Source organism: Melanostigma gelatinosum, assembly GCF_949748355.1.
Source record: "Melanostigma gelatinosum genome assembly, chromosome: 13".
NCBI lineage: Eukaryota > Metazoa > Chordata > Actinopteri > Perciformes > Zoarcidae > Melanostigma > Melanostigma gelatinosum.
Window position 1 is genome coordinate 18,512,136 of NC_136646.1, and position 14,907 is coordinate 18,527,042.

Consider the following 14,907-nt stretch of genomic DNA (forward strand, 5'->3'; position numbering starts at 1 on the left):
TCTCTTCCTCAGCAATCGTTTGCATTTTGCTTGTGCCGTCTACTCGGCTGCAATTGTCCCCATTTAGAATCAATTTGGGCAGAGTAATAGCTCCATGTCCCTCTCTCTATCTATCCGGTGAAACTCCACTGCAGGGTGGAGCGTGTAATCAGTGTAATTAACTTCCCCAGGGGGCATCCTGGCTTCTCTGTATGGCCTCCGTGGCTCCAAACAGCTGGATGCTTGTCATTGCTTTTTCTGGGTGAAAGGAATAGAGTGGAGACACCTTCAGAGAGGGATACTTTCTACTGTACAGCAAGTTGTTTATATCATCAGTCCTCTAACTTTTTCAGTTTACAGTTTACAAATACGCCCGCTCTTTCTCTGTGTTTCAGCAAGCTGCCCAGCTGGGCCAGAGCAGTGGTCCCTAAAATCTTCTATGTCACAGAAAAGGCTTGGAACTATTACCCCTACACTGTCACAGGTAAAGCTTTAACTACACATCCTTGTGCGACAATTATCTCAAATGTGCAAAATGTGTCCCATCATTATTACCTAAAGAACACTATATTACACACAAATATTAGCATTGGTTTAAAAAAAAACCCGTCTCTTTAAAGAAAGATCTCTTCCTCTGTAATAACATGGCTTTCTGCAGATTTTTACTTGAACAATTTACACATTTCCATTTTCTGCAGCCCTCTACAATCATGGCGCCGTTCACCTGCTGGCAGCCATTATATGGGATCATTTGGAGGGCAAAGAGATACAGAAGCAATATTCTATAATATTCAGAATCCACAATGAGCAGAGGGCAGGGAAGACGGGGAGATGGAGGTCATTTGGGAGGGTGGAAGTGATGGAGAGAGGACAGGCGGGTTTAACTGAAAGAGAAATGGTCAAACGGAAGGCTAAACATCAACACAAGCTTAACAAAAAATACTGACGGGTAATACACGATCATCAGCCTGCGGATATCACATGATGCAGCTCTCCTGTGTTGTGCAGTATGTCCATAATACGTTCATGAGACTGTTTCATAAACACCATCGCTGAGACTGAAGTGCTATTGCTGAGGCTCAATGGTCCTTTGTCCATTTTGAACTAAATAGTTTTTTTCTTATCTCTCTCATACTGTGTCATTCCTCTGTTCTCTTCTACCTGTCTGCGCCCTCATCACACTCCTCCCATTTCTGCCCGTTACACTGATGGCCTCTGCTGGGAATATGGTCAGAGTACACGGTGAGTCCTCTCAATGTGTCCGCACCCATGCACAAAACCACACATGCAAAAAAAAAAAGCACTTCGATCCAAAAAGCTGACATGTTAATCTTTGTGGTGTTGAAGGTTAATCGGGAAAGTTGCTGCAGGAATTCATGGTTCTTTGAATCGTGATGAAATGTGTTGCAACACCATCTGTCACACTGCTCACACCTGTCGTGCATACAGGGTATATACACTGTGGTCTATTCGGATACAACGTCTTGCGATATGCTCCAGTATTACGTCAGCAGGTTCCCTTCTTTTAATCATTTTCCTTTCCTGGAAATGTTTCAGACTGTTCAGCCTTTTGACATTTGAATGAGGGCACGTGTTCACGTTGCTGTGTGCTTGAATGCAATTGTGTGTGTGTGTGCAACAAAGAGAGAGAAAGAGAAACATCTTGGACATTTCTTGCCTTCATTCATCAGATTGTGCTCACAGCTAATTTCTTCTAATCCAAACAGTAACATCTCGTCTCAGATTTGAGCCTTTTCCATACAGTGACATTTAACTTCACCCATCACATCTTTCAAACACACGTCATTTTACATCCGTCAAAAAACCTGAATAAATCCAGAAGGAATGTTTTTTTTTTTGTTTTTTTTTTCTCACTTTGCATATTTCTCCTTCTTACTTAATGATTAGTTTGTGTTTTACTAAATTATGTACATCCAAATGAAAATGGTACCCAAGAGACTAACATCAACCATTCATTTTCCACTGCTCATCCGAGTCAGTCATGTTGGCAGCATGCTAAACAAGGTAATTATGATGTTGCTCTTCCTTGGCAATCTCAAGGTGTTCCCAGGCCAAGTGCTATACTTAATAGCTCCAGTGTGTTGTGGGTCTGATTGGGGTCAACTGCCAGTTGGATATGCCAGCAATGAATCAGCAATAAATCCTGATCAGAATCCTGATGAACTGACTCTTTTGTATGCAAAAGGGGCACCAGTTTACTTTAAGCTCCTTCTGAATACACAGTACGAGCTCCTCGTCATATGCATATTGGGGCACAAAGACACCCTAAAGGAAACTAATTGCAGCTGCTTGTTTCTGAAATCAAGTTTAACTCGGGACCATAATGAAGGTTGAAATGTCAAATCGAGATGTAAGAACGTCCCCCTCGGGCCTAGATCGTTCTTCACTGATTGTTTGGTCCGGCGCCTGCCACCCTGCTGCACCGATCCTCCTGCAAACATCAACTAATCAAGTTTATTTTCCTTTAAAAACATTTTAAAAAACCCCACAGCTCTCTGTGGTACGACTGGTTAATTTACCGCCACTGAGAAAAAGCACTAATGATTTGCTCGGGACAAAGGAACAGCTTATGTCAGGCATCAAGGGAACATCAATGAGGCACAAATAAAATCAGCAGCTGGTCGATCATTTCCCCACGAGACAGATGTGCAGATGCATGAAACATCTGGGTGTTGCAAGGAGGTCGGGAAGGTTGCCGAAAATTATCAGAAGCAACCTTTCCTGAAAAAATGATGCTGTAGGTGTACAAAGCCGCTCCCTGTGTTCTGAAATTGGCAATCATCATGATTTTGATAAGAGCCTCTAACAAAACTGCTGTCCAGATGTACTCTGTATTTACAGTCTGTGTTGATGGCGCTTGTGTAGTCATGCTGCCTCATGGGACTTCATGTCATGCCTTCCTCTCTCTATACTCTCTATACTCGCCACCAGCAGGTTGACATTTTGGGATTTTAGTGAAATATCATCGTAACTATTTAATGGATTGCCATGGCATTTGGTACAGATATTTCTGTCCCTCTCGGAGTGAATTGTGATAATGTAATGATGATAATAATTGGCATATTCTAATACGAAAATCTCACTTTTCAACTCGCACCATCTTTCGGTCAAAATTTGCTGATTAGCTAATGTTAGTTTCAATTTAGCTAACGAGCTAAACTGGGATGGCAAACATCGGCATGTTAACTTTGTCATTTTGAACCAGTTAGTGTGCCGATGTCAGCATTTAAAGGTGCAGTCAGCACAAATCCAAAACGAATTCATCGAATATCTAATCGTAGTCAGCTAGCTGTCTGATCTGTGTGTGTTGTTCGTAACCTGTTACACACAACCATCTGAGAACCCGTCATTGGAAATCGTTCTTCTCTCTTCTTTTAATGAAGAAATACTCTCCAGCTCTAATATAACTGATGCTATTGCAGCATCTACGCCAACCTCTTAAGGAGCCGCCATTGTTCGAAAGGAACTGTCGCCTCTGGATTTTCATGTGACGTGACATTGATGACAGAACCCAGCTGTCGATGCAAAGTAACGGCCCTGGTTCTGTAAATGAGCAGCAAACAGCCAATCAGCAACAGGCGACGCTGCTGCTTGTGCATAGGTCAGGGGAAAGGTCACGGATGTACAAAGAGGAGCGAGAGGGAGGTATTTGTTCGGGTTTTGAGTTCAATTATCCACAATCTTTCTTCTTTCCACCTTTTAACTCACGGCACCTCACTCAGTGGCTCACGTGGCTTTAGACTCTTTTTTTTCAGCAGTGTCTGCATGAGACATAGGAATTTCATTCATCAAGTTTTGTAAGAAAAGTTAAAGGAGTTTAAAAAGTACATGTTCAAAGCACATGTTTGGCAAGTAACCACTGCATGAGTCCTTGTAAATGCTGCCTACTCACTGTATTGTGAGATGAATACTCAATACGATATTGTATAAAAGCTCAGTCTCGTCTATCTTCTCCAGAATGAAGGTGTGTGCGTTTATCTTCTCTCTCACACACACATGCACACACACACACACACACGCCTTGCTTGTTGTCTCATTCTAAGAGTGACAATGCCAGTGAGACCTGGCAGCACTGACTAAAAGCATTGTGCACAATAATTACAGTAACAATGTAATGGGCAGAAGTAAAAAGCTAACGTGGCTACAGACGAACCAGGATCGTGTGAGTTTCGGCTGTAAAAACGGTCGCCGTGGTGACGTTTTGTTGTCTCATTTATCTCCTTGTTAGCAACTGTCTTTTTAAAGGTTGGTAAAAGCTTCAAATTTGAAGTGATGGGTATTTATTAGTGTATTTTATGTTACAGAACAAAACGTTAACATCTCTTAAGTTATGTAACCAAAAGCCCATTGACAAACATGTTAACTTTGCAGGTATTAGGACTCATTCCCGCTGCCCTCTATCGCTCATTCTTTCCTCATCCCTCCGGTTGTCTTTGTCCTGCTGTGGCACACATAACACATCTTCACAAACACACACACACCAGCTTGTACATCAGCAGCTTATGTAACCCGCATTCTTTTGGTTGTATATTAATAGGAAGTGTTAAGTCTTGATCTAATCAAGCTCCTGTGTTTAAGAGCTGATGAACGGCAGACAATATTACTGTGTGTGTGTGTGTGTGTGTGTGTGTGTGTGTGTGTGTGTGTGTGTGTGTGTGTGTGTGTGTGTGTGTGTGTGTGTGTGTGTGTGTGTGTGTGTGTGTGTGTGTGTGTGTGTGTGTGTGTGTGTGTGTGTGTGTGTGTGTGTGTGTGTGTGTGTGTGTGTGTGTGCGTGCGTGCGTGCGTGCGTGCGTGCGTGCGTGCGTGCGTGCGTGCGTGCGTGCGTGCGTGCGTGCGTGCGTGCGTGCGTGCGTGCGTGCGTGCGTGCGTGCGTGCGTGCGTGCGTGCGTGCGTGCGTGCGTGCGTGCGTGCGTGCGTGCGTGCGTGCGTGCGTGCGTGCGTGCGTGCGTGCGTGCGTGCGTGCGTGCGTGCGTGCGTGCGTGCGTGCGTGCGTGCGTGCGTGCGTGCGTGCGTGCGTGCGTGCGTGCGTGCGTGCGTGCGTGCGTGCGTGCGTGCGTGCGTGCGTGCGTGCGTGCGTGCGTGCGTGCGTGCGTGCGTGCGTGCGTGCGTGCGTGCGTGCGTGCGTGCGTGCGTGCGTGCGTGCGTGCGTGCGTGCGTGCGTGCGTGCGTGCGTGCGTGCGTGCGTGCGTGCGTGCGTGCGTGCGTGCGTGCGTGCGTGCGTGCGGGCGGGCGGGCGGGCGGGCGGGCGGGCGGGCGGGCGGGCGGGCGGGCGTGTGCGGGCGGTGCTCCAGAAGAAAGAGAGAGGTGCAGTGAATCTACACAGTGGTAATCATTACTGCTCATGTGGTTTGGCCGATACGACACAGACGTAGAGACACACAATTGGTCTGTGTAATTATCATCTGTTCATATCAATTCCTCACTCTCTTGTCTTGTCTTTTCCGTCCAGTGCTCCTTCCTGCCCAAGTTTTCCATCCACATAGAGACCAAATACGAGGACAACAAAGGGAGCAATGACAATGTGAGTAGAGCTGAGAGTGTCGTGTGGTTGGGGGATTTGTATTGTGTGGAAAGATCTGGCAAAGCTAAAGGGATCTCAGCATGGCTTCTCAACCGACTCCTGCCTTGTACCTTTGCCAGTCCCCTGTTGCACAATTGTCCGTCTATTTAATTTGCCTCTTTTCTTTTTACTTCTTCCCATATTTACACCGACCTTGTTGCTTCAAAGCCTCCAAATCCGAGCCGGTGAATTCTCTTTGTCGGAGGGTGACGGCATCATTGTGCCATCATTTCATTGTGAGATTTTGCCGATATTAAGTGAAGGATGAGGAAGAGCTTTAGCGCTCTTAGTCTACTATGTTCTCAATCCTGTAGACACTTTTTACAACACTGCCTCGATCCACACTGTGGCTGAAAACACGAGGCCACAGCTCCGCCTAGTGGCGGCTCAGGGGCGACGCAAACCCAGTGTGGTTTCACAGACGGTCGTAATTTCACATTTGAAGCTAATCGTAACGAGCGCAGGTGTTTCGGAAGTGTTTGCTCCTTCCGCTTACACTTCCTGCCACTGCCTTCACCGTTTGTGCGCTCTGTCTTTTTCTTCCTCCATTCTTCTCCCTCGTCTCTTGTAATAACCTCACCGTCCCTCTCTCTGGCCTTTCTCCCTTCCGCTGCACCTGTACGAACGCTCGTGGAAAAAGTGTGATCAACTTTCTGTGACGCAGGAGCGGTGAAACTGTGCTGAGGAGCGGATAACTAGACGACATTGCTTTGCTGTTCCTGTGTGAGTCAGACACAGGAAGAAAGCACTGGCCACAGGGAGTGAGTCACATCCTTTTGGTTTAGTGTGGTAAAGCCAGAAGGAAGGACACCTGTGCTTTGGACTTTAAGGAGACAATATGTAATGTTCCTTTCTGTCAGTAAGTGTGTAAAGCTGCCCCATTACAACCGTACCAGGACAACGCACCGTCATACGTCAACCCCCTGATGATTTAAATGGCCTCCTCGCACATTGGCTTCTTCCCTTTTCCTCAGATCTTTTGCAGCGAGCCCAAAGAAGAGGAAACAGAGGTGTGTTTCGTGGACATCTGCTATGATGAGATCCCCGAGCGCCACTACAAGGAGTCAGAGGTGAGGGGAGTCCAGCCATTGGCCTCATGATACAAATATACATGTTTGTATGAATGTAGAGGAGCACGGGGCAAATGAACGCATGCACACAAAGACAGAGGACGGAGGGATGAAAAGGAGAAAATAGAGGAGAGAGAGTATGGAGACGAGCGGGGGCGCGAACAAGTCCACAAATGAAAGATCAGAAGAAGGGCTGGCGTGTGAGAAGACAGAACAGTGTTATCTTTCTCCTGCAGCGCCAGCTCATTTTTGACCATCTGCCTCTTCAGAGTGATGGAAATGCATGTTTATGTGAGGGGGAGGTGATGGACATTAGCTGTGGTGATTTGACATTTGTGTGTGTGTGTGTGTGTGTGTGTCCGTCTGTCAGGGTGTGATGCTCATAAAATGCTGAGCTATTAATAATCACGAGGGGCCATGATTTCACTGCAGTGGTGTTTTATTATTGGCACCCCCACTTACACACACACACCTCCCACCAGGCTTCATGGTCTTCTGCTTTTATCCTCTCACAGCTAAAAATAGCACAGAGATGCTGTCCAGGGCTAAAAGTGGATGTCACACGGCCAATGGAAATATCATTTGATTTGAAAGACCGATACCTGACAACACAGACCAGTTTCATGAATGAAGTCAGACACCTCGAAAGCATCAATGAAGTAATAGCAAGTGTGTTGGTTGAAATGCGCTGTCGATTTAACAGGGGTTAGGTGCCTGACTATTTGCTGGCCGAGCTCACGTCCTGAAGTGTACTGTAAGGGGGCCAGCAAAGACTCCAGGAGCCCACGTTATCCCTCGTAAAACCACATCAGGCTAGCTGTTTCCCCCTGTTTCCAGTCTTTGTGCTAAGCTAAGCTAACCGGCTGGCTGTAGCTTGGTATTTAGATGTACAGACATGAGAGTGGTGGCGATTTTCTCATTGAACTCTCAGCAAGAAAGCGAAGAAGAAAACTTCCTGAATCTATTCAGTGTATCGGTAATGGTGGTATTTTATAAAATCATTTTAAAAGGTCTGCCAATTAAAGTACGACACGTTTTATGCGCAGACAAATTGCAACAAGCCTCTTCCGCCTCACACTGCAAGTGTTTTCCCAGCAGGGCTGGAGAGAGTTTTGTGACACCCCCGCACACTGTCACAGTCAGACACATTAGCACATGAGCACGACAGCATAATTAGTCTGTCGGGAGCAGTGATTAATGCACGCTAAGTTTGTGTGTAGGGAATCGCACACATAATGGATGCATGTTCATGTCCTTTAGGCAGGGAGGAGGACATGTGTGTGTGTGTGTGAGAGAGATAAATGATGGGAAACAGCATTTTAATAACAGGTTGAAAAACAGATCCTAAAAGAGGATTTTTGGTCTTACCTTGTCTCTGAACTGATGTCTCATGGCCTTGCAGGATTTGCATTACTTTAAGTCGAAGAAGACTAACCGAGGCCTCCTGGAGGAAGGATGGATCAACAACCAAGAGCCCATCATGTGCTCCTACAAGCTGGTCTCAGTCAAGTTTGAAGTGTGGGGCCTGCAAACACGTGTGGAGCAGTTTGTGCACAAGGTCGGGATGAAAACAGGTTCTTTCCTCTCAGAAATACCCTTTCCTTACTCAGTCAAAGTGTCTGACCCTTGTTGATCAACGTCAGTGCTTCAGGCGTTTCCTTTTTCTGCTCTGAAAACATGCGGCACACCACCAGTTGGCCGTGACACCAAATCAGATGCTCCATTGTCGCCTTCTACAATATCTGCCCTGTTGACATCCTGCAGATTACCTTGCACCGCCTCCCTTTGCCTCGGCTGCACAGTTTAAACTCCAGATCTCCTATTTCCCAAATAAATTTCACCTGGCCCTCTACAGCATCAGTCCCTGGGGTGAACCGTCCCTGTGCTCTCCTTGCCCGAGGCACACACACACACACACACACACACACACACACACACACAGCGTCAGGGCCATTACTCACACTGTAACACCGGGAGTGACTCATATTAATCACATGCCCCAAGGGGTGAACGGAAACATTCAGAACATGAAAATGTTGTTGAAACATTAACGGCCTTCAAAGTTAACGCGTTGTGATTCACTTCCTCTCTCCCTCTGCCCCTCTTTATCTTTCTTCCTCTGTGATCTTGCGCCTCTTCTTGCTTCCTCTTCCTCTCTCTCTTCCTCTCGTTCTGCTCAGGTGATTCGAGATGTCCTGCTTTTAGGACACAGGCAGGCCTTTGCCTGGGTGGATGAGTGGATCGGTAAGTTTGTTAGAGAGACGTGGGTTAGCGTTGTGTGTAGACACCGAGTCATCTCACGATTGTTGGATAATGCGGAACAAATCAGAAGTCAGCGAGTGGAATAAAGTTGACTTACCGTTTTAGCCCAATCTGTATGGGTCAAATTCAAAGGATACCTCATAGAAACTGATGACAGCTAATGCGAATATATCTTTCAAGGGTCATGTGTTTCACAGCTACCGATGTTATTTATACATTATTTAGACACAGTGCACACTGCAGTATTCTCTTGTTTATACAGATGATAATCTTCGGATAGATAACTGTATAATTGATATGCTGTTGTTTCGCATTTAATCCAACATTTAATCCAACAAAGATAACAACATGGTGGTGGCATTTACAGTACATGTCTTCTCGTCATTCTAAAGGCAAAGCAGAAGTGAATACATGATGCTGCAAGCCTACATCTTTAGAATTACATTGTTTTGGAAGTGGTTCCTGTTGCTGTCACTACACTCACAGCTGAATCATGTTGTTTTTGGTGTTGTTACTTTTATTTGTATTTCATGACAGTGACTGATCTTCTAAATGAATGAGGCCGTCTAGTTTGATTTGAGTTTTTCCATTTTCATTGAAAGGTTCATTGTTTTCAACTGCGCTCTCTCTCCCCCCCCCCCCCCACTGTTTCATGACTCATTTCACGCCTCCTCTGAGCCATTATTATTTCATTTGCTTTCAAACCGCTGCGAGACAGGCAACTTGTCACAAGTGACGGTCTATTACTGTCAGTCGTCCTTTTTTCTGCTTTTCTCATTACTTTGCATAGAAGTGACACAACAATAATTGGACTGTTAGTAAAGTATATCCACGGCCAACGTCCCTGACTTTTTTCTCTGTTAATCACAAGACCCCGCACAAAGTGTCCCTGCCTCGTGTAGAATGAAGTCCGATCACTCTTTTGAAGTGTGTCATCCATCCCCACAGACATGACCATGGAGGAGGTCAGAGAGTACGAGCGTGCCACCCAAGAAGCCACCAACCTGAAGATCGGCACCTTCCCCCCCGCCATCTCCATCTCAGAGACCCCCCTGCCATGCAGCGCCCGCAGCGCCCCGACCACCCCCCTCTCCACGGAAGCCCCCGAGTTCCTGTCGGTGCCGAAGGAGCGCCCCAGGAAGAAGTCCGCTCCGGAGACCTTGACCCTGCCGGATCCGGGCCGGAGGGATTCCCTCTTCAAACTGCCCAACTTTTTCTCCTGGAACTCCAGTCCGCAGCCAGAGTGAGAGCAGGGCCGCGCCACTGGTGAACGCCTTTGACCTGTGGATCAGCGGAGGATGCCTGCCCAGCACATCCCTCAATGCCCCCCCTCAAGCCAGCTGAAGTGAAGGAGACTTTTCACTGTCCTGGTGATCCAAGCCCCCTCGGCACACTCGCCGGTGTTACAGCAAAAGCCAACAGGTTGAGACAGGCAGCCTGATCTCCATAGCAACCAGTCCTGTGAGGTGTAAAGGTATAGTGCGTCCTATAGTGCGAACAAAAGCAGCTGGAGGCTCCTCATTCTTCTTTTAGTTTACATTCCTGAAAACGTTCTTCTGCCACCGATTATCACCTTGCTTTTTTGTGTCGTGACCGGGTATGTGGAGGTTCAGTCACTGCACAGAATCTTTACATGTACAGACTGTTTTTTCTGCGTTCGGCATCGGAGTCTCTGGCTTTGTTAACTGGACCCCGTGGTTTTGACGTATCTATTTATGTGGTTGAGACTTTACGACAGATCCTCGTTGGCCACCGTATCAGTTGAGTGTCATGGTTTTTACAGTCAGCTGTAAAAAAAAAGCTGTGATTGTGCATTCTTGTATATATTGTGTGATCTATATGTCTAACCGGTAAATTGTCAGTCCTTCAAAAAGAACATCATATCAAGTGACGATGCTGCTATGGAATTGTAATTTAAAGAACAGGACTCTCTCTTCTTCAAGTGTTTATTATAGTGAGTTCTGTCAGAGACTTATATGTAATTGCATGATTTTAGCTGCAGAGACTGAATATTAAATGTTCTGTTTTTATTAGCTTGGTCTCACACTTGATGTTGTGTTTTAACTTGAGTTTTTACAGACCGGTCATGTGGTTTGCATGTTTATTCATTTCAAATGTATTAACTTTTTGTCACACTGTTGATGGGTTTTGTATTCAGTAAATTTAATTAAAATTCAATCCTGATGTATCCATAATTGTGTGAGAAGCCTTGATTCCTAAAAGCAACATTAGATCTAATAATTTGTTGCGGGCACAGCCACACAAGGCATTGAGAAAGCTTATTTCAAAAAGCAATCTGGATGCATTTCTCCTTCAACACGAAGCATTTTGGATAAATAAACTAAAAACATCTCCACATGGACTCAATGAGGAACTCGATCCTTCTAATACTACTGTGTAGTTGTTTCACAGGTGAATACTTTTAAAAACACACGGCTGTTGGTGTTTCCTAAACATTTATGCATCCTCTTTGTAACAACTCAGTTATTACAAAAAATGTATTTAAAAAAAATAGACCTGTGTGGGCACAGACACGTTACAGAGTTTAACTTATAACAAACTAAACGCTAAACCCATAATAAGCAGCGGATTTCTCCGACAGTCAACAGGATGCCGTTCTTTCCACCACAGTACAAAACAAAATCAATATTGCACACGAGTTTGTGAACACATTCGACCACACAACCAAAGCAAATGTTGCTGAATAATCATCTTCCAGGGGAAGTCCTTCATCTGGAAGATGAAGAAATGTCAAGAAAAGTTGAGTCAACATTGGCAAAGTGAAGAATAAGTCAGAGCGTAAAATGTGCAAAGTTCAGCTTGACCATGAACTGTTCTGTATCTTTTAACAGCAAGCATCCATACCCATCAGACACCCGGATAATATGAAATACATACAAACAAAAGCCACTGCTTATACAACACGAGGTGGCACGACAGCACAAACACAAAGAAAGTGAGGTCATGTGCTCACATCCTTACATGTAAACAACGAAAACCTCCACCGAACATCGAGTTGATGGAATGGTGTTAAGTGCAAAGAAGGGTCTATTTCCGATGTGCGTGATTTGTGCCTTTGTTACTTTTTCCCCTTCACTATCTTCCCTCTAGGTCTTTGGTGAGGCCATTTGTTCTCCGTCTCTCCTTGAAGTCCCGCATGGCATTGAGGAACACCTCGTACCAAAAGAAGGTGAAGCCCGTTGACAACGCCGCCTTCACCAGGCTGGGCGAGAGGCCTTTGTAGAAGCCTCGGACGCCCTCCTCTTTGGCTATTTGAACCATGCAGTCCAGCAGGCCTCTGTAAGTCCGCACCTGCACACGAGAGAAACCCGACACGATGCTTTCAGACGTCGACGTGCTCCGGGTGTGTGTGAAACGCGTTGCGGAGGAGCTTACCTGTCCGAACTGAGCTCTGGCTGCCTCGAAGCCGCCCACCTGCAGTCTCTTCTTGAAGAGGTCAAAGGGGTATGTGATTGTTTTGCTGATAATTCCAGCTCCACTGCCAGAGACCAGGCTTCTCAGGTGGCCTTGAAAGGGGGACATAGGAAGAGACAAAACGTCAAAGCCGCGAACCCTTCACACGGTGATATAAATGCCACCATCTCCACTGACCTCCTGGGTTTCCCGTTTCTTTGGGCGGCGAAGGAAACAGTTTCTTGAAGACATTGTAGAAGAAGAACTGCAGCCCAGCGTAAGGAAAGACCGCCAGCAGCGTTGGACACAGGCCGCGGTAAAATGTCAGCGGCCCCTCCGAGCGCCACATCGTGGACACGGCGTGACGCAGGTTCCTGTACACCTGAGAGGAAAGAAGAAGCGTTACACAGGGTCTGGGGCTCCTGAAGTTAAATACCGGCCAAAGTTAGCTAACGATAGCAATATGAGCCAATGAGCTGGCTACTGTCGCTAGCAGGCAAGAGATGATATTCACGACTTTTGTAGATTAAAGTTAAGATGTTTTAAATACATTCAAAGGGAGAAAGCTAAATTCCCAGTGTCTTGAATTTCAGTCCGAACAGGGGCTATCCAATAAAATCAAACACTATGACGTGAGAAATTCTTGACTACGATTAAAATCTCTGCACCTTGGTTTCTCCCTGAGCTGCAAAGCGTGTCCTCAGTGTGTCCAGAGGCTGGCAGACCACAGTAGCCGAGCACGCAGCCAAGCCGCCACACACGAAGTGAACTCCTGCCGTCTGGCTGTCATACAGCGTCGACTTGTGGACCGCCTCCGTCAGAAACTCAAAACTTGCAAACTGCAAAAGCACGCGCGCACAGTTATTTTAACACATGGAAATACAGCTGATCGTGTTGTCAGGTTGCTTTGAACAAGGCCACAGGCGCGAATACCTGGACAGCCCCGAAGCAGATGGAGAGGAGCTGTGCGGGGACGTGGCCCTTCCAGAAAGCAGAGAGTCCCTCCTCTGAGTAAATGCACCGGGATGCCTGAAATAATCCCCGGTACTTTCCCTCGGGCCTCCGTGAAGACACGCGCTCAATCTGCAGCTGTGGAGGAAAAGAAATACGGATGAACATACAGGAAGCAAACAGCACTATTACCCATGAGAGTCCAGCTGATGAAATACGACACTGAGCTCTATCGTGAGTCCCGACCACCGCACACATCATTACCTGAAACCTGATTTTGAGCACATCAAAGGGGCTGATGATCGCCCGGGTGACCATCCCAGCAGCTGACCCGGCCAGGGCGGCGTCTTCAGGGCAGAGGGCTGCACCCTGAGCCCCAGGGTCAAAGCCCACCATGTCTCCACAGGAACAGACGCTCGTTAACACTGCAGAGAGAAATGATGGAAAGCAGTATTTGTGTTTTATAATGTTTAAAATGGATTATGAAGTTGGTGGATTCAGGATGTGTGAGCCATTAAAATTACTTGACAAAACCCTGAAATATGTTGGTGTCCTTTACTTAAGTAAAAAGTATACATAACACAGTGTAAAAGTACTTCTTGACAAGTAAAAGACCTGCACTTTTTTTTTAAATGTAACTTAATTATGCACAAACACACCTTTAACAACGTCATTCATTCACTTGTATTCTTGAGTCTGCAGAGGTTTGTGGCACATCTTCATCTTCCTCGATGGGAATTTTTAGAACCTGTCGTCAATCCTAAACTACTGTAGAAGCGTCAACATCTAGAGAAAATAACACTTTCAAGATGTAACTAGAGGACATGCAGTGGGACCTTGGGGCCAGCTAAGCTAACAACAACAGAGCAGCTGATGCCTTTGAGCTGCAGACACTTACCTTCTAGTTAAAGTCCTTCGTACATTAAACGACAGCTGCAGTACTGAGCCCGGCACGTCCAGTCCAACAATAATAGGACAAGACAGCTTGCTACTCATAAGTGTTGTGCCGCACGTCACGATTTGTCCGCATTACTTCCGGGTGAGACAGGCCACCGTACTTTCAAAGACGAAATATCGCGACAAGATGAATCCCTGCCTCGCTTCAACACACCGGAAATAACACGACCGTCAAGAACACAGGCGTAAAATATTTGTTAACGTCCATATTAAGTCCTATAAATACGGAGCAATTGATGTAGAATTGCTAATGTATAATAATAGGCAATGGCATATGTAAATGCTAAATACTCATGAAAGCATAGGTAAAACAATTAGGCATCGTAAAAAGTTTAAAATTTTAAAAGTTTAAATACTGCAGTTAATTCCTGTTTTTATTCACAAAAACACTCAGCAGTATGCATGCCATTTATAAATACAACAGCTGAAATTGTATTTACTTGTAACCCGCAGAGTATGAAGTAACTAAACCTTACAAATCAACGCAACTGTTGTGCCTAGCCCTAGAAAGTCCATTTTATGTATTTTTCTTCAATCATTTTTGTTTTTGTATAAACTTGTTATATCTTATTTAATGTAATTTATTTAGTGTTGAAATGTAATCACAATTCATGTTGAATACAGTATTTAATCTTCCTGTGTACACTTTCAACCAACATAACATTTAAAAAGTCAACGTGTTGTAACTACGTC

The 14,907-nt window shown here is 45.6% G+C and overlaps 2 protein-coding genes across 4 annotated transcripts in view; one reads left to right on the forward strand and one right to left on the reverse strand.

The window, feature by feature from the left end:
• Positions 1–10,148, forward strand: part of pitpnc1a (phosphatidylinositol transfer protein cytoplasmic 1a) — a 28,603-nt gene extending 18,455 nt beyond the window's left edge. The window contains exons 3-9 of the mRNA XM_079282022.1: positions 375–463; positions 1,214–1,221; positions 5,450–5,521; positions 6,535–6,630; positions 8,033–8,188; positions 8,811–8,874; positions 9,841–10,148. Of these exons, the coding sequence (XP_079138148.1) occupies positions 375–463; positions 1,214–1,221; positions 5,450–5,521; positions 6,535–6,630; positions 8,033–8,188; positions 8,811–8,874; positions 9,841–10,139 (784 nt within the window). The 3' untranslated portion in view covers positions 10,140–10,148. The remainder of the gene's footprint in view (positions 1–374; positions 464–1,213; positions 1,222–5,449; positions 5,522–6,534; positions 6,631–8,032; positions 8,189–8,810; positions 8,875–9,840) is intronic.
• A 1,834-nt stretch (positions 10,149–11,982) lies between these two features.
• Positions 11,983–14,274, reverse strand: slc25a19 (solute carrier family 25 member 19). 3 transcript variants are annotated; one of them, XM_079281164.1, is made up of 7 exons: positions 13,917–14,010; positions 13,522–13,682; positions 13,240–13,395; positions 12,975–13,145; positions 12,505–12,688; positions 12,289–12,419; positions 11,983–12,204 (listed from the first exon to the last, which is right to left on the reverse strand). In XM_079281164.1, exons 1-7 carry the CDS (start codon positions 13,933–13,935, stop codon positions 11,989–11,991), a joined length of 1,038 nt encoding a protein of 345 aa, XP_079137290.1. In that variant the 5' UTR covers positions 13,936–14,010; the 3' UTR covers positions 11,983–11,988. The 3 variants fall into 3 exon arrangements, with proteins under 3 accessions (XP_079137290.1, XP_079137289.1, XP_079137288.1); XM_079281163.1 differs by lacking the exon at positions 13,917–14,010 and adding an exon at positions 14,156–14,274 and having other exon boundaries at positions 11,983–12,419; XM_079281162.1 differs by having other exon boundaries at positions 11,983–12,419.
• Positions 14,275–14,907: the final 633 nt, after the last annotated feature.